The sequence below is a fragment of the Chroicocephalus ridibundus genome, chromosome 4 (genome assembly GCF_963924245.1).
Source record: "Chroicocephalus ridibundus chromosome 4, bChrRid1.1, whole genome shotgun sequence".
NCBI lineage: Eukaryota > Metazoa > Chordata > Aves > Charadriiformes > Laridae > Chroicocephalus > Chroicocephalus ridibundus.
In genome coordinates, this window is record NC_086287.1 from 28,388,392 (window position 1) to 28,406,717 (window position 18,326).

Sequence of the window (18,326 nt, forward strand, 5' to 3'; positions counted from 1 at the left end):
CAAAATTGGTTCAGTGCTTATTATTTTACATCATTTATACCGAGGATTTTGTGACCTTTCCTAAGGGGCTAAAACTAAAACTGTAACAGAAGAGGTGTTCTGATAATGGTTGAGCAGAACTAATACATAGACTTAGAAATCTTTCCATTTTGGGTGATGCTCCTACAGATTTTTAAGTTTATGTAGCCTACACAGTGTAATATGGGCGATACAGTGAGGAAGAAAAAGTCCATTCCCCCAAGGACAGGGTATTTTTGGCAGTTTTATTCCCCTAGGTTTTACATAAACTGCTCAAGTAGTCCAGTCATTAGAGGCCGTGGTAGGGTTATATTTGGATCTAGAACAAAATGCTGAAAAAGCCCGTGGAAGGTTTGACCCTGCAGCAGATGACCATTGTCAGCTTTGATTTTGTTGCCAAAGTTTGTAAATATTTTTTCTAGTGTTGGCCAAACAACTGTGGCTGTCTGGATACTTGTTTGTTTGTGGCACTGGCTAACATTCTTCTCTGATTTCAGTCTGATTATCCTGATGTGGTTTGGATCTGAAGATACTTTCTTAGATCTTTCCTTTTAAAGAACAGCCCTGTTTTAAATGCCCCAGTCATCAGCCCTTAATGTTGCAGATCCTTGCTCTGGAGAACACCCTCCATTTTCTGACTGGAAACCAATGATGGTTCCAGAGGTTTGCTTATGGCAGCAGGAGGTCAGAGACCAGAGTCCAGTTCTGTGCTTTGCCAGAGACATATGTGGGATCTGAGACAAGTCACTGCGTCTATGGTCCATGGTGTTTTATAACGGGGGATTTGAAAATGAGACTGGTGGGATTATTATTTATGTACATTATAACATCAGCTCAGATCCTAGCCGTGGACACCCATTGTGCTAATCACCATGCACAAATAGCATTAAGAGGCAGGTTGTCCCTCAAAAAGTGTTTTGTCTAAGTATAACCATCAAGGGAGCAGTTGAGCAGCACTCGTCAGCGCCAAAGCCAGGCAGGACACGAGTCTTGACTTCATTGCAAGTGCCCATCTTAGAGAGTTTGGAAGAAGGCTACCGAGATCACACATTGTGTGTATTTGGTGTAAAAAGCCGTAGCGGTGCTCAGTTCCATCTGTTTGCCTGGCGAGAGGGTGTGATTTTGCAGCGCTGTGAGGACCCATGGGCAGCACACCCAGGGAGATTCACCCACCCCCAATGGCGTTTGCCCACACGCAGGCTGCACACTGCAAAGCCTTGACCATCACCGACTGTGCTTGCAAAGCCTGGGTAATTATTAACTCATCTGGAGCAAATGGGACTTTTATTTGCTCGGCAGCTTTCCAGAGGAAAAATTTCCTAGAAATTTTCCTTTCTGTTTGAATTTCCACAGAACTGGGTGTATGTGCGTGAAAACTTTTGTTTGAAAACACAGATTTCAAGGCGGCGGGGACAGAAAGCTGCTGCCGCGCTGCTCAGGGTCACAGCTCCCGACCCCCTCGGGCACAGCAGTGACAGCGACCGGCGGGGCCGGGCCTGTGCCCAGGCTGCGCTCCGGCCCTACAGCGGGGCGGGCACCGCCTTGCCCGCTGGCCGCGGCCTCCCGGAGGCGGGCGGCCCCGGAGCAGCGGAGGAGGAGGGCTAGGCCCCGGCCGGCCTCCAGCCCCTGCGGCGCGGCGGCCCAGCGCGGTGCCGGCCCGGCGCGGTGAGTGCCTGCGCGGCGTCGGGGCTCGGGCCGAAGCCGCCGCCGTAAGGTCGTTGCCGAGGCGGGGCCGGCGCGTCGCGTCGCGTCGCTTCGCTTCGCTGGGGCCGGGCCCGGGGTGGTGGAGACCGGGCCGCGCCGGGCGGTATGATCGGCACCGTGCTCTGCTACGTGCTGCTGCCGGCGGCGCGGCTTCTCCGGGCCCTCCGAGGTAACCCGGCCCCGGGCGGGCGGCGGCGGGGGCCAGGGGTGGCCGGTGGCGGCGGGGGCGCGGACCCGGAGGGGCGGGGGGCGGGTCCCCCTTGGCTCCCCCCGCCCCGGCCTGAGGGCGGTGCGGCCGGAGCAGCCTCGGTGGCGGGGGACGGGGGTGACCCGGATGCCCCGTAGCTCCCCGAGGGCCCCGCCCTGGGCAGCAGCAGAGGCGGGCAGGCCGGGGCCTGGGGCCGCTGCCCAGGTCCCGCAGGCACCTGTGCCGGGCCGGGGCTGCTCGCCCTCGGGGCGGCGGGGAGCCTGGGTTTTTGGAGCAAACAGCTGCCGACTGTCGTGCTGCAGTGGCACATTGCAGTCTGCCTGGAGGCCGCAGCCTCCGGCCCCGGACCGGCGTGCAGGTTTGGGAAGGTCTTTGGAGATGGGCTGCTCTGAGGTCCGTGACTCCCCGAGGACTTGCTGGTGACTCATGGGTGGACTCTTGCTTTGCATGCACCAATGGTTCACTTAGTTTCCTAGATCCTACTGCTGCTGCTTCACAGTCCCTGGTGACTGCGCTGATGTAGAGCCACCCTCCTGCCTGAACCTGTCGCCAGGCCTGGAGCAGCCACCGGCATGCTGCGGTCATAGTGAGCAGCTAACTGACTCCTCTCAAATTCGGCTCCTGTCCTGTAGTAAACAGGCTCTTGTAACAGCTGTGCCTGGCCAGTGGGGTGTGAAAATATTACCTTGGTGCATTGGTGTTTCTGGCGTTCATGAACCTAATTACAAACATACAGAGAGGAGTATGGTTCTTAAAGCTCCATTTCTGACACATACAGAAAGCTTTGCCATGAAAGATACAGTAAAAGCATACATGGATGTTGCTGACTCCTGTATGTTACAGCTTTGGCTGGCTGACTGTCACAGGGATATAGCAGAGAAAAAGTGATTTGTAGACAACAGTAATTGCTAGTCAACAGGAGGGACTAGTGTCTGTGCAGAATTCGTAGCAAAACGTAAATGCCGTCATCTCTTACATAGAAACAAGTGAAAAGACTCCCTGTCTTTTTTTACTTTACCCCACCAATATTAGTATATTCAAGTGTTAGATTAACAGTAGGGTTTGTTTTTTTTTTAATTTTTTACCACAGATGTCAGTCATCAGGTTATCTGTAATTCTTACCTGGTCTACTTCTGTGCGTATACTTTCTAATAAGGCTTTTAACTGCATGTTTGTCCCTCTGTGTCTTTATTTTTCATCTCTTAACAACAGAACAGTTTTTCTGTTTCGTTCTTACGATACGTTTGATCCTTTTAGCTGAGGACTGCTTTCTTACTCAATCCCTGGAAAGAAACTTGCTCCAAGTGGTCATCTACAAGAGCTTGGCATCTTAGGCCACGCACCCCATCAGCTAACTTCTGCAGACTGTGCCTTTACATGTGTTACTGAGACCTGATGGTTTCCACAAGGCGGCCTTTTAGCTTGGCTGACTGGTTGTGTAAATTGCATTCTCTAGAGTTGGTAAAGCCATTGCCATCCTGTACAGTTTCAGCAACTTTGACTAACACAACTAGTCTTGGACTGTGGCCTAGCGTTCAGGTAGAGGCGGGATAAGTTTTTCAGGCTGTAACTGTTTTTCTTCAGAGAAGTCATTTGTTGCATTGCTATGCTGAACAGTTGTATTGCGCAGAGTTGCAGGAAATGCATAGGAAAAAGAAAAGAGTGAGTGGGAAAGGATTTCCATCTGTCTTACGTTGGTTTTGTTTGTTTTTAAATGTCAGATGCTTTCTTTACCTGTCGAAAGAATGTGCTTCTGGCGAAGAGCACGTCCACCCAGATAGAAGGCGTCTTTGCTGCAACCAGAGGAAGGTCGGTCCCAGAAGAGCAAGAAGCCCTTCTCCAGCAGTGGCTGGAGGAAGGAGCAGGGAATTTGCCAGACAGCGAGAGTGTTCCAACAGTGGGGAAAGTATCCGTTACACTTACTAGTGACTGGTTAGAAGGTTCAGAGCTATTGATGACTAGCCTCAGTGACCTGAGTTCGGCTCCAGAAGTCACCCGGTGTGCTGGTCAGCAGCTCACAGAGCTACACGCCTTGGCTTCTTCAGAACCACAAGATCATGCAGTGACTGAACTGGCAAAATTACCAGTAGAGGAAACAGTGGCTGTAGCAGGCAGTGCCCCTTGGGCAGCTGTGGTGCCACAGACAGATCACCAGATAGCTGGCTGTGCTGCTATCGATTTAGGAGTGCAGAACGAAGACCCAGCTGTGGTGGCCTGGAGTTTAGCCTGTGATGCAGAAGCAGTGCCAACGGAACCCCCAGCCTGGCCCGTTCAGGATGCGGTACAATTTTGTCCTCTCCCAGCAGAGGTACCCTACCATGGTCAGTAGTAATAGCTCCGAATCTAATGGTCGGGTTGGGATTTCCATTTGTAGTGAATGTGGTCAGGTTATTGTGTCTGGGCTTGCTGTCAGTAAGACAGTGATTGTATCTGTCCATGCAGAATAGACAGGATCTGTCAGTGAAAACTATAAAGTGATCTTTTGCTGAGGGAGGGCTGGTTACAGCTAGTAGTCTCTGCGCTATTAGACCATCTGGTGTGAACATCAATATACGTGCATTTCCCAGGAACTGTGCCGAAGTGCTAGCTTGATAATGTGAAAAGCACCCAAAAGCTGGTCAAGTGTTTCAGTATGCTTGACTCTGGTTTTCGGTTATGCCATCCCCACTAACAACTATCCAAAGGCATCCGAAAAAAACACCTGAAAACCAGAGTGGGGGAGGGTTTGCTCAGAGACTAGAACACCCTAGCTTAGAGCCGGCAATGTGCGCTCACAGCCCAGAAAGTCAGTTGTTTCCTGGGCTGCATCAAAAGAAGTGTGGCCAACAGGTTGTGGGAGGTGATTCTGCCCCTCTACTCCTCCCTTTACCCAGGTGGGGTGAGACCCCACCGGGAGTACTGTGTCCAGCTCTGGAGCCCTATGCACAGGAGGGCCATGAAGATGATCAGAGGGCTGGAGCACCTCTCCTTTGAGGACAGGCTGAGAGAGTTGGGGTTGTTCAGCCTCGAGAAGAGAAGGCTCTGGGGAGACCTTATAGCAGCCTTCCAGTACCTAAAGGGGGCCTACAGGAAGGATGGGGAGGGACTCTTTATCAGGGAGTGTAGCGATAGGATGAGGGGTAACGGTTTTAAACTGGAAGAGGGGAAATTTAGATTAGACATTAGGAAGAAATTCTTTACTGTCGGGGTGGTGAGACACTGGAACAGGTTGCCCAGAGAAATCGTGGATGCCTCATCCCTGGAAGTGTTCAAGGCCAGGCTGGATGGGGCTTTGAGCAGCCTGGTCTAGTGGGAGGTGTCCCTGCCCATGGCAGGGGGCTTGGAACTAGATGGTCTTGAAGGTCCTTTCCAACCCAAACCATTCAACGATTCTGTGAATGAAAATGGCTATTTTCTGGGACCCAGGGGAACAAAAGCATCAGCAGGGTAACCTTTATGGCTGTAACTTGGCTTTTTATTTTTTGCATATAGAGGTCTTCTGGAGAGACTGGGAGGATCTTTCTGTCCAGCCCTGTATGCTAGAGCAGGTCTCGAAAAACACTCCTCTCTTTGAATTTCGAGTCATGTCTTACAACATCCTTGCCCAGGACCTGGTGGAGCAGGGCCTTGATCTCTATCTGCACTGTCATCCAGACATCCTGAACTGGAACTACCGCCTTCCAAACCTTTTGCAGGAGATCCAGCACTGGGATCCTGATGTGAGTATGACTGAGCCCTTCCCACATCAGTGTCACCGGAATTTGAATTCCTTGTTTGATCTAACGACATTTAAAAAAAAAATAGTTGGGGAAAGTCCTAGAAATATACTACCTGTTTGGTAACTGAACACTGATTCCTCTGAGAGTGTTTGAGGCCTTGTGCATACATATGTTTTTTGGTGTCTATCTTGCTTTGATTGTGTTACTGTAGAAACTAGTTATACTTTGATAGCAGGGCTTAGCTTCTTTAAACAGCAGAAGTAGAGGAAGAAGAGATAATGTGTGTTTGAGGAGGAAAGGACCGGGTTTATAAGGCAGCACAGGAAGGGAAACCTGCATAGTAGAGGACTTAATGACTTTCTCTGTTCCTTGAGTCCTCTTTGTATGATGAAGAGTCTTCTGCCTCACCACTGTAACAATGAATGATAAGCTAATGTGACCCAGAAAGTTACTGCTCCCTATCTGGAAAGTACAGGACAGAGTTGCAGTGATGATCTTTCTGCTTGCAGGGTTGGTACATGAGTGCATTTTTCCGATTTCTTCCTTTCCCAAAACAAGGTAACTAGCAAATACTGGTGGAGCGAGTGAGGTCTCTGCCTTCCTTCCAGGTTCTGTGTCTCCAGGAGGTGCAAGAGAACCATTACTGGGAGCAGCTGGAACCAACGTTCAAGGAGATGGGTATGTCCTGCTTTTGTGTGTGTACCTCCAGCTCATGGGACTGGCCAAGCAGTGCTTCCTGCTTAACATCTTCAAAACACTCGGTCTTGAGAGATCTCTTCCTGTTTGTCGGGTGGCTGCTGGCCCTACTTCTGAAGCATCTGCCTAGACCTTTACCCTTTCCTTTGTAAGTGATCTCTCTCAGAGTTCACAGATCAGAATAACAAAACTCAGAGGGTCCTAGAAGGACAAGGAGAGAGCAAATACCCTCAGTGATAAATGATAAACTGTGATTATTGGAACAGAATTGGGTATAATGCTGTACCCAAATGTAGTAGGAACATCTTCTGCTACACAGACTTGCTGAACTCCCCAGCTGATGAGGAGAGCCTGAGGTAGTGACTGGATAAACCTTTTCATAGGTGATGGTTTCTTTTCAGGCTTTGCGTGCTTCTATAAACGGAGAACTGGGACGAAGACAGATGGCTGTGCAGTGTGCTATAAGCACAGCAGGTTCCAGCTGATCACCCTCAGCCCTGTAGAATACTTCCGGCCTGGCCTGGATGTCCTCAATCGGGATAATGTAGGCTTGGTGCTACTGCTACAGCCTCTGCTTCCAGAGGGCCTGGATCGGAAGGCAGTCAGTCCTCTGTGTGTGGCCAACACTCATGTCTTGTTCAATCCCCGGCGGGGAGATATCAAACTGGCCCAGATGGCCTTGCTCCTAGCAGAGATCGACAAGATTGCAAAAACTACTAAAGGCAGCTACTATCCTATCATCTTGTGTGGAGACCTGAACTCTGTACCTGATTCTCCTCTCTACAAATTCATCCGGAATGGTGAACTTTCCTACCATGGGATGCCAGCCTGGAAGGTAGGTGCCAGCCAGAACTGGGATTGGGTAGCTCTTTGTTGCGTGCTGCTAGAGAAATGCATGGCTGCATTCTTTTTTCTTGTGAGGAAATAGTCTGAATACGGAATTCAGTTATTCATCAGTCTTCCCCAATGCCTCCAGCACTGCTGAGGAAAGATGCGGACAAATGTGTGCATGTTGTTTCCACCACTGCTCTTTTGGTTTCTCTCGAGGCAGACCAGTGATAATAGACCACTTAATTTCAGGTCCTGGTTCTCCCTTGCTATGGGATTTTTGTGCCTGGGTGACTGGAAGTATAAGGGAGTACAGCTCCACCAAGAGTTACTGAAATTTTATGTGGATGTTTGATCTGAAAACAGTTTGAAATGGGCATCTGTGCTAGAGTCTCTTGTGGTTACCTGTTACTGTGTGTCCGTGATCAAATACATCATTGGCTTTCAAGCTAAATCATAAGTTCAATAATAGATACCTGCAAAGTATCTTGTTAGGTGACTTCTAGCTAATTGTATCTGTCCCCCCACAGCTGAAGGTTTATTATATCTGCGCCTTATTCTGAATACCTTAGTTCATGCCTTTCTGTGAGGGCATTCTCCTGTCTTGCTACTAGAGATCTTTCCTCTGATCATTCTGATCAGAGGGTGATGCTGATCTTTCCTCTCCTGTTTCTGGCCTCCTTGCAGGTGTCTGGTCAGGAAGACTTTTCCCAACAGTTGTATTCACGGAAACTGCTGGCCCCACTGTGGCCAAGCTCACTGGGTGTAACGGACAACTGCCAGTATATCACCCTGTGCCAGCCAAAAAAACCAGGTGAGCTCCAGTGTGCACAGAGAACATGGGTTTGCTGAGGATGGACAGTTTGTGGGCCTTGCTGTCTCCCTGAGTAGCTTGGGCATGTGTTGCGTGAGGCACTCAGCAAAGATTCTCTTCTATCCATTTCCTTGGTATATGAATTAATTTTATTTTTCCTGGAGTCTATTGCTATAGCCTAATTTCTACGATTTTCTTTCTCTAGTCAGGAGTGGAATGTTCTCATACCAGTAACCATTGCTCTATGTATCTCTTTCATATTCCCAGACTTAGGCTTTTCTGCAGTTGTAAACCACGTTCAGCAGCCACAGCTTTCAGCAGCAGGTGTTTGTGGGAATGGTTTTGAGCAGTATTTGCACACCACTGTTAGTAAATCATTCCTCAGAGCCCAGTTACAATCATGACTGTTCTCTACTGTCCTTGGAGAGGATTTTTTTTTAAAAAAAGAAGCACACACTAAATAGCTTTTGTTGGAATCTTGAATGTGGAACTTGCATTTAACCTGATATCCAGAATAATTTTTTCTTTTTCGGCAGACATTTCTTTGAGTTGCACACTAACTGATCTGCTTAAAAGTCCCTTGAAATTGTGATGTCTCAGAGGTCACATTCTTCATTTGTTTCATCAAGGTGCTGACTGTGACTGTTGCATTAGCTAAAGGGATGGCAATAACTGTGCTCTGTTCTTCTACATTTACACGTGTGTTCTGTTCTACATTTAGGTTTTTAAGTGATTCCCATTCTCATGATATCAGAGTGCTTGGGCACAAAAACCTGTCTCAAATTAGAGCTAAGAGGTCTAAGGGTCTAAAGAGTATGCAGATGTTCCCTGTAGATGGGACTTTGTGGCAGTTATTTTCTTCTTTTAACTTGTATTTTTCACTGCAGGCAGACGTAAGTACAGCCGGGACTTCCTGCTCCAGTTTCGTTTTTGCGATGTTGCCTGTGAGCGACCACCGCAGCTGGTCCTCTTGGAAGGTGTGACAGATGCTAAACCAGGTATTAATGGGAGATTTTTCAGCTTGGTACTCTCCTAGCTTGATTTTGATGAAAATGTGAGGTGGAGTTAATGCCTGCTGAGAGAAGGGGAAGGCAGAAGGGTGCCTTCTGTGGCTGTGTGATTACTAATGGGTTCCATGAGCGCTCAGAGGAGTACAGTCTTACCACCCTCATACACACTGACTGTGTTCCTCGAGGAACTTCTTATAAAGTGAAATATATATATATAATTCTTTTTTTTCTGCTTCAAGATTTTTGGTGGGGGAGAGCAAACCTGAAGACTATAATGTCACAATGCCACAACATAGATGTCTCTGGATGCCAGTACGCGGTAGACGCTGCCTCATGCCTAGGCCTTGTGGCATGGCTGGTTCTGCTCTCTCCATTTCTGTTCTGCCTTTCTAGACAGCCTTTGAGTAAGCTGTAGGCTAAGGCAAATAAACTTTCTTTGCGAGCAAAGGTTAAAGTACCCCAAGCTTTGACAATACTAAATGCTTTAAGACCATGTCCTTAGCAGGACAGAATATGACTTCTCAGTTGTTTGCACTGATCTGCTCTCAGGATGTTCCTGTTAGTCTTAGAGCTGGGGTTTTCTCTGAATGTTTTTCTTTAAGGTGCCTGTGACTGGAAGTTATCTGCTCTTCTTGGGCAAAAAGATTTGTTTGATGTCAGGAGAAGCTTCGTAGACTTGGGATAAGCAACCTGTTCCAGGATCTATGTAGGTCTGGCTGGAATCTCTTTGCTCCTTTGCAGACTGCCCTGCACACTGGCCGAAGCCTGCTGCTGTGGTGAAAGACCCTGATCCCCAGCCATTTGTCCCAAGGTAATTTGGTGCACCTTCAATGGCCCCACTCTTCAAGCCTGGACTCGTTTTCCTGAGTACTGAAATTCTGGCTGAAGTAAAGACTGAAATAAATGTGAGGGTGGAAGAGAGTAAGGAGGGGTCTCTGGAAGAGACAGATTCACCAAGGGTTGTTGCAGCAGCTGGGTGCTGTTCTGTCAGTTGTGTTGGTGAGGTTGAGAATGAAGGGCATAGGCAGGACTGGGTATTAGAGACAAAGTTCATAGTCCACTTTGCCTTTGGTGTAAGTGGAGTGAGTAATTCTGAAAGACTGTCTTTTGTGTGTTCACAAAGTAGGAATAGTTTGGACAGTTGCATCAGCGAGAAAACATCCAACTTGAGCTGCGACTGCAGTACTGAACACTGCATCATCCTCTTTACTTCCTTGGTAAACACTGGCTGTTCATGTGCAGGTCTTCAGGCGTTATCCAGCATGGCCTCAACCTGACCTCTGTCTACAGCCACTTCCTGCCACAGAGGGGACGCCCAGAGGTCACAACGATGCCCATGGGGCTTGGAGCCACTGTGGATTATATCTTCTACTCAGCAGAGCCGGTGCAGAATGGGAACAAGGGGGGTGAGTATGGCAATGTGGGGCTTATCCCTGTGATGTTGGCAGAGGGCTGTGAGGCGTGCCAGAATGCATCTGGGTGTTGGGCAGTGCATTTTGTTAAGCTGGAGCGGATCTACGGGGTGTGACTTCGAAATGATGCACAAAGTATAAGCAAAATTTGCTTGGGTAACATGAGAAGACACTGTTTATCTTTGCTTTGGAACAACTGGAGCCGCTTAGCTTAGGTTCATGTAGACTTTTGAGGAAGCTACAACAGAATGGATTCTGTTCTTTTGTGTAAGTATCTTGTGCTTCTGATAACAGGCAGTGCTGGGGGTCCTAAGTTCAAGGCTTGGACTTCTGATCTGAGTGAGATCACACACTGGCCTTAGAAGGTGGTGGCTCTAGTTACCTGACAATGGCACCACCTCTCTGCTACCTGAAACAGGAGTTGTGTTGATTAAAGACTGCATGTAAATGCATCCAGGCACTGTCTCTGAGCTGGTTCGGATCATGTCAGAATCAACTCTGGGGAGGAGGTTATGAATGAAGAGATGAACTCCTCAGGGAAGAATCTGAAGTTATTGCTAGGACTTAGTACCGTGAAAGGAACTTCGAATGTAAGCAACTGCCTGGTGAATTTAGTATATACTTGATTCCTGGACCTGCAAGTTTATGAAACCAGTGAACAGCAGTATTATAGGATGCTCACTGCTTTCACATCTAGTCTCAAAGGTGCATGCAGCGTTTGCGCAGGCTGTCTTTGTTCATCAGGGGAAGAGTAGGAAGGTATTGATGAGCCATCCCTCTGTGAGTGTATAGACTTAACCTACAGCACCGGTCTCTGGCTGATGTTTATTTCCATTTTCCTTGTCAGGTCGAAGGCTGTACCAGGATGGAGCCCTGAAGCTGCTTGGCCGCCTTTCCCTTCTCTCTGAAGACGTTCTGTTGCTGGCAAATGGCTTACCAAATCATTTTTGTTCATCTGATCATCTCTGCCTGCTGGCTAGCTTTGGCTTGGAGATCTCCAGCCTCAGAGAGGGTTAGTGTTGGTTCCCTTTCCCTAAAGAAAAGCGTTTCTAAATACAGCAGTTGAGGCTCTGGATTTCACAATTTGCTTGCAAGAAAACTCTTTTCCTTGTCAAGCCCTCAAAGTCCCGGTCTTCCCTCACGCCCTTACAAAAATTAGGGATAGGAGACTTGGAGTTCTTTATGCATTGGTATTTTGTTGGTCTCTGCAAACCTGGGCTGTGTTCCCAGTGGGCTTCCAGTTGTATTCAGGTATTACCATCTCTTAAAGGGTTTCGTGTTCCACTGCTTTGTTTAGCAGATGTTTCAGTGCTGCAGGAACCAGCCTAACTCCTATGTTTATTTGATCCTGTGTGAGATCTTCAAGGAGCTGGGAAAAAAAGGGGCAACACTGCCTACTTGTGGTTAGTTAATCGCTACCAAGCAGTGGGGCATGCATACGCCAATATTCTTTCACACCAAAACAATGGTTCTTTTAATTTCTCAATGATAGTTAATGAAGTATGGTCCTTCCAGGACTAGTTGTTTTGTTGCCTTTGAGAGTGGTGACTCTGCTAACTGCTTGGAAATGGCTTTTACTTAATAATGTTTAAGGGCTGCCTTGCTGGCAGAAGGGTTTGTGTAGTTGAACAGTTTCTACAAGAAGCTGCCTGCTGTGACTAATGGGCCAGGGAATGGGATTGCTAGGAATGGAGTCGGGGGTTCTAGAGCCACCCGCAGGAGCACCACAATAGCAAAAGCCTAGAGGCCTTGGGGAAGGCTTCCTTCCTTTTTAACAGTCTCAGAATGATATCTAGCTTGGCACTTGTTGGAAAAATATTTACGATCCTCCCAGTGAATATCAGGTGGAAAAAATTGTCCTGTAATCCACGACAACCCCAGGAGGCTATAGCTGTGGGAGGTCCCAAAATAGACATGAAAGTGGAAAGCATGTGAAATGCAGCAGAGCCATCAGATGGAAGAGCTGATAACTTGTCACTTGCCCTACTCTTTCTCTGTGCCCTCCCTATTCCATTCAATCTGCCAGAGGTCAGATAGCCAACCAGAAGCATCCTCCTGCGCCAGAATTAAGTTCATGCTACTGCCGCCCTCTGGAGCCAGCCACATTTAGGTGGGTAGAACCTATAGGACTGACTCCTGTCTCTTGACAGGCATTGGGTGGGAGGGGAAAGCCGTGTAACTTGGAGCCAGATTGTCAGACACTTGGATCCCAGTGTACCTTTGGTGTCCTATCAGTGTACTTTTGTCAGCAGTGTCTTGGCCAGTACAAAACCAATAGAACTGTACCTGTTGCTAGGGCAGATTCCCCAGTTCAGCCTGATATTTGATTCTCAGTTTTTACATGAGAGATGAGAGCAATATTGGCAGAAACATGAATCTTCTGTTCACAAATAAGGCAGGGAAATCTGGTCCCACCTCAGGTTTTTGTGTGAAGGTATGAGGACGCTTGACATACTGTTCTCTCTTCCTGGGTTATATTGGGGGACTTTCATATTTTAAATGTTACTTTCTTTATTGAAAAATAAAATTTTTCTAATCTAAGAAAAAAACACAACTGCAGCACCTTGTGCTCCTGGCAGCTGAACCCTCCAAGGACTTGCTTAACAAGGCTTTGCTGGCTGGGATGTGAAAGAGGAGTGGACAGATTAGCTACACAAGATAGTAGTGATGAGGGTTCAAGAGAGGGAAGGAATGGGCCTAGCTCTTGTCTCCCAGCTCATCCCCAAATCCCAGTGGTGGTTTATTTGCCATCGGGCTTGTCTTGCAAAATGCTCTGCATTCAGGAACCCTTCCCCTCCTCCCAAAGAAAGCAAACACTGCTGATCCTTTACAGCTCACGTCTGTAAACTCTACAGAAACAGAGCGGTGTGTGGGGATTATGTTCTGTGCCCATATGATTGTGTAAGGGCTGCATGTTCCCTTCTTGCCCCTGCCAGATGGTGTGGTATTTGCCTGGTGATGTGTGGATGGCTTTTGCTACCCCAGCTGGGATAACATGTAGGAGCCCATATAAGTGAACAGCAGTCTGGGGCCAAATAAGTTTGCAGCTTTCCTTGCCTTTAGTTTCACAGGTGAAGGTTCTGGCATAGCACTGGTGTTTGTACATGGGGAGAAATGCAGAGCTGTGTATTTTTATGGCTCTGTTTATCTGACAGTTGCACTAATTTCTGCAAGTACTCTTATTCTGATTTTGTAATTGGTTGTATTTGTAAAGTGAGGGGAGGAGAGGGAGACTGGTGAACTGAGAGCTTCATTTCCTGCCAGGAAAGCTCTCAAGAGGTTGCTTGAACACAGGAAAGCCTGGTTGCAGGTAACTCCCACCAGCTGGTAACATTGTAATAGGAAACTTGTAAGACACTAAAAGTTTAAAAACAACCAACAAAAGCAAAACAAAAACCACTATCACACATAGCGTTGACACTTACAACTTTGGCTGTCTGCTTTAGTTGTAATTGCTGGTGGGGTCTGATCGTCAGTTGATGGGGGGGGTGCGTATTTATGTGAAAGCAGCCCCCCTGCCCCACCTATTGGACCCATAAGGTGTGCACAGTACACCGTCAGATGAACTGGTTGCCCCTGCCCTGACTGAAGCAGCCTGCCAATCCTCCTGTGATGTAACTGAGGCATAGGAGCTGCGCTTCAACATCACAAGTGCTTCTTCTGTTTTATTTAAACCAAAGACTTGACTTTTCTTTTGGGTAACTTGCATGAAGGCATCTCTCAGGGAGCTTTTCAGTTCCAGCTATATTTTGTTGGAAAATCTAATGTTCCATGGGTCAAGCTAATGGTTTCCTCTTTCAATATGTGAAATAGTGTGGTATGAACTCGGAATGGTTAAGTTGTTGAACGCTGGATATGGAGTCATGTGCTGAGAAACCCCCGGATAATGCCTGCAAGTCCTCTGATTCTTCTCTCTGAAGGTTAGAAAGCTCCCTGAGGGACCTGCAGCTCCTGGAGCCCTGGCTCACAGATGCTTCCTTGGGCATTCATGGGTGAAACTATTGCAGAAATGCAGGACCACTGCTAGTGACTGCATACAGAGAGACAAAGGCAGAGTTGAAGAGTTGATTGCTGTGGTTGTTTTGACCACTGTCCCTGAAGCTCTGGTATAAACCCCTACAGAGTTAACTGTTTCAGGAAAGAAAAAAAACCCCTGTGTTCTAGAGCACTTTGGAGTTAACATCAAATGGATCTGAAGACCTGTGAATGCTTCCAGCTGTAGGGGACTATAGGAGAAGTTTGGAGGTAGGGTGGGTAGAAAGTGCCCCTACCACTAAAATAGCAACTAGTGTATAGTTGTAGGGAGAAAACGTGTTCTGTGATGCTTTAAGAATAGCACACAGTGATATAATAAGAGGCTGTGCTAATAAGCAACTCATGGTGGGAAGCAGAACTAAGATTCCAGATGTAGCTCTGAACACTGTTTCCTGACCGAAATGCATGACTAGTTGTCATTAACACAACTTTCTGATGAATTACAGAGGGGTCTGTAAAAGGTTATCAAAGTGAAACAACAGGAATATCTGCTATACTGAGAAAGGGAATGCAGGTATCCTAGAGGTAGGATCATCTGCATCATCTTAGTAGTGATGTAGAGCTCAGGGAGACTGGTACTTAGGGGCAGGGATGCCACAGGCCACTGGCAGTGTGCGTACATACCCTGTTACCAGTCTCCTAAGCTGCAGGAGCACGCGGCTGTAGAGGCAAACACGTTTGACAAAGCATCTTTGCTATACCACAGCTTAGATTGCACCACAGCTGCTAGGCTGTATTTAGTTATGCTGTTTAGATAGAAGTTGGACATCCTTCACTTTCTCAGAGTTTTAAGTTCATCACTTCAGGAGGATGCCCTTTATAATCAGTTTTCCCAATTACATGGGATGGTGGGAGGAGCAGTAAACAATATAATGGCTTTAGTTTCTTTCCTTTTCTCAATAAATGAAACTTGGCTGCTGTTTGAGGTCTTCTTTCTCCATGCCCTTCCCTTATGAGGTATCTCTCCAGCAGCTGTTTTCCCACGACTGCCGTATCCAGTTATCTTTCTGAGTTACTGATGTTTATTTCTTTCTGCAGCTGTATTTCTTCAGTTAAAAGCTGTGGGTGAAATTCTTTAGGGCTCTCTTATTATAAACTCAACATTTCAGTAGCATCAAGCCATAAGATAGTGGGTTCCCTCACCCGTGAAGAGTTAAGTGGGAGAGGTGGAAGCTCTGAAACCAACACTTATGTGGGAATAACTCTTGTTATATAAAACAAAAAATAAAGTTTAAGATTTATCATTAGTGCCCTTTATGCCACCTGCTTTGTGAAGCACAGGAGAACTCTGAAATATAATTGACCTTAGTTCCTCTTTTCTGAGGAGTCTCTTAGAGGCTCTTAGAACAGTTCAGCATCTCGGAGAGAATCTCTTTAAGATCAGAGGAAGGTATGTGTCTCCTGCTCCTAATGGTACTTGAGAGCGGTGTTGGCAAACAGTCTGCAAAGCAGAAGGTGTTGCTACAGTGCAATTTCTCCTCCCATTGCCACCACCTCACTAATGAACGTTTATTGAATGTACTGTTAGGAATTTGCAGACATCCATGGTTCATACAAATGCAGATGGAGCCTTTTGTGGCTCATCTAAAGGAGGAGCACACAAGCCTTAGTGGGATACCACCTCCTTTCAGTAGGCTTCCCGTTGTGCGAGTTAATTGAATTGTTGGCTGTGACCTGCTCCTTACCAGACTGTAGCTGCCTGGCCTGTAGTGCTTTCCATAGCGCCAGTCATGCTGAAATGCGCAAGCTGCATGATCGCTGCTATTGAATGCACTGTGTCGTGTTTCAAAGTAGGATACTGAATTTCTGTAGAGAACTCACCTGCTATAATGATAACAAAGATGACCGATTTAACAGCTGGCATGCCTCAAGCTCCTTCTTTTTGTCAGCTGTGCAAGTTTGGCTTCTCCTGTCAAGGCAAGTTATCCTCCAACTTCCACTGAAAATGTCATTCTAGTCTTGAAGCTCTTTTTCCTTTTATTTATTTTAAAATGTATTTATTTTATTTCAGATCTAGACTGCACACTCCTGTGCTCTAAGGGAATAGGAATGCTGTATAGTAGAACTGGAAAATTTTTTCTAACTTTGGTTAGACAAACACAGGTGCTGAGGTGGCAAGTGGAAGGACTGGGCTAGACACTGGCATGTGCTACAACAAAAGATGCATTTGTTCCATCCAATCTTTCCTTTTATACAAAAAAAACCCCACCTTGATTTCAAGCTTTAGCAATATTATTTAGTCTTTTCTTTCTGGATGGAAAGCCTTCTACAGCAGTCTTAAGTTTATTCAGTTATTGGCCGCTTTCAGCAGCTGCTCCTGAACTGAAAGTAGATGAATGCAGTAGTTATTCTAAAGCTATTCCTCTCCTCCCCTCCTCCCCCAGAGTGAGGTTGGAGATAGGATGGCAGTTGTTCTTTGCCAAAATAAAAATACTAACCAGGAAAGCCAGCTGAGTTCTTTGCCAAAATAAAAATACTAACCAGTTAACTCAGCTGAGTTAACTGAAATCTGTAATGGCCTGCTATCCACAGCATGTCATATGTTTTTGCCTTCTATAATCCTGCAGTGAATCTGGCATGAATGGTGCTCTTAAGGCTCAGTCTCACTCTCTCATGAATAGATTTCTATATGCTTTTAGGCATGAGAGCCTTAAGTTTTGCAGTCTTGCACTTCTCAGCATAGTAGCTAACTAGGTTTTTCTTATTTTTTTTTTAATTACTGGTTTGCTGGGTTGTGTATCCTTTCCACAACAAAGGTTGGTCACTAAGATCCAAGTAGCGTAATCTCTAATGGATTTAAAAACCTAGAACTGAAGGAACTATCAGCAGCAGGGGGGAAAGCGTGATCTAAGAGGGAGCAGGAAGTCTTATTTTTAATCTCAGCTGTGGCCAAGTCACTGTTTTGCCTTTCTCACTCCATTGTCTAGCAATCACCCTGACTGATATGTCTATAGGGGGTTTAGGAGCTACCTGATTTTTAGCAAAATTTGTAAGACATAGGGCAGAGGGTATTTTCAAGCAAGTATCTGAACTAAAGGTTTAAAAAAGTCACAGCACTTTAATCTTTTTTGCTAATGTTATTAATCATTAAGTATTTAATAGGGGAGTAAGAAACCTTCTACTGCCGCTGAAGTCTACTGTCAACTCTTGGGCTTGAGCACAGGCCATGCAGGCTTATGAAGTGGCTACTTTCTTCTTTTCTCTATTCATACCACCTACTAGGTGCCATGCAGTTACTTCCCCTCAGGACAGTTGTTGTTCATATAATTAACTTAGCTCAGAGGGAGACTATTGTATGTGCCATTCTTTTTGGAGTAACAGGTTAGGGGATGTTTATTCCTTTCCTCTACACTCTCTAAGCTTGCCTACATCCTGGCCCTGGTCCCAGCTATTACTCATTTCCCTAGAGAGAAGGGGTATGTTATGCCTGAAAGATGATAGCCTGAATAAAGTTGGATCCCCCTTGCTGGGGGAATGCACTGAATCTTGCAGCTGACTGTCCTTTATTAACCCAGCATTTGTCTTGAGAAGTCCTGGTGAGGTCATTAGTTTGGAAGGCCACTAAACTACAGACCTTAAGCAGAATTGCTTTTCAGGCCAGGAAGGGAGACTGGATCGTATGTTGAAGAGCAGAGCAGTGCAAGCAGAGGCTTGTGTTAACCCTTACAGTAGTGTTTCAAGACTGAAATTTCTGTTGCTGCATCCACTGACTTTTTTTTTTTCCATCCAGCCTGACTGATGGCAGTTCAAAAGTAAAGACGAGTTTTAGCCTTTGCTACACAGCCACGTACATACTTCTTACTCTCTGGCAGCTGCCTCTGTCTGTACAGCCATGCTCACCTGTTCAAGATGACTGAAGGAGAATGAGGGTTCTTCTGTGTCCATAGTGTTGTAAGTACAGGG

At 46.7% G+C, this 18,326-nt stretch overlaps 1 protein-coding gene across 4 annotated transcripts in view; it reads left to right on the forward strand.

Moving 5' to 3' along the window:
• The first annotated feature begins 1,429 nt into the window (after window positions 1-1,429).
• Window positions 1,430-18,326, forward strand: part of ANGEL1 (angel homolog 1) — a 32,031-nt gene continuing 15,134 nt past the window's right edge. The window contains exons 1-11 of one of the 4 annotated variants that reach the window (XM_063332158.1): window positions 1,719-1,891; window positions 3,652-4,251; window positions 5,402-5,628; window positions 6,237-6,306; window positions 6,726-7,159; window positions 7,840-7,966; window positions 8,854-8,964; window positions 9,718-9,787; window positions 10,219-10,382; window positions 11,236-11,400; window positions 18,154-18,288. In XM_063332158.1, coding sequence (XP_063188228.1) covers window positions 1,828-1,891; window positions 3,652-4,251; window positions 5,402-5,628; window positions 6,237-6,306; window positions 6,726-7,159; window positions 7,840-7,966; window positions 8,854-8,964; window positions 9,718-9,787; window positions 10,219-10,382; window positions 11,236-11,400; window positions 18,154-18,158 — 2,037 coding nt within the window. In that variant the 5' untranslated portion in view covers window positions 1,719-1,827 and the 3' untranslated portion in view covers window positions 18,159-18,288. Of the gene's footprint in view, window positions 1,684-1,715; window positions 1,892-3,651; window positions 4,252-5,401; window positions 5,629-6,236; window positions 6,307-6,725; window positions 7,160-7,839; window positions 7,967-8,853; window positions 8,965-9,717; window positions 9,788-10,218; window positions 10,383-11,235; window positions 11,401-18,153; window positions 18,289-18,326 lie in introns of those variants that run through there. The other 3 variants (XM_063332159.1, XM_063332156.1, XM_063332157.1) reach the window with 3 other exon arrangements.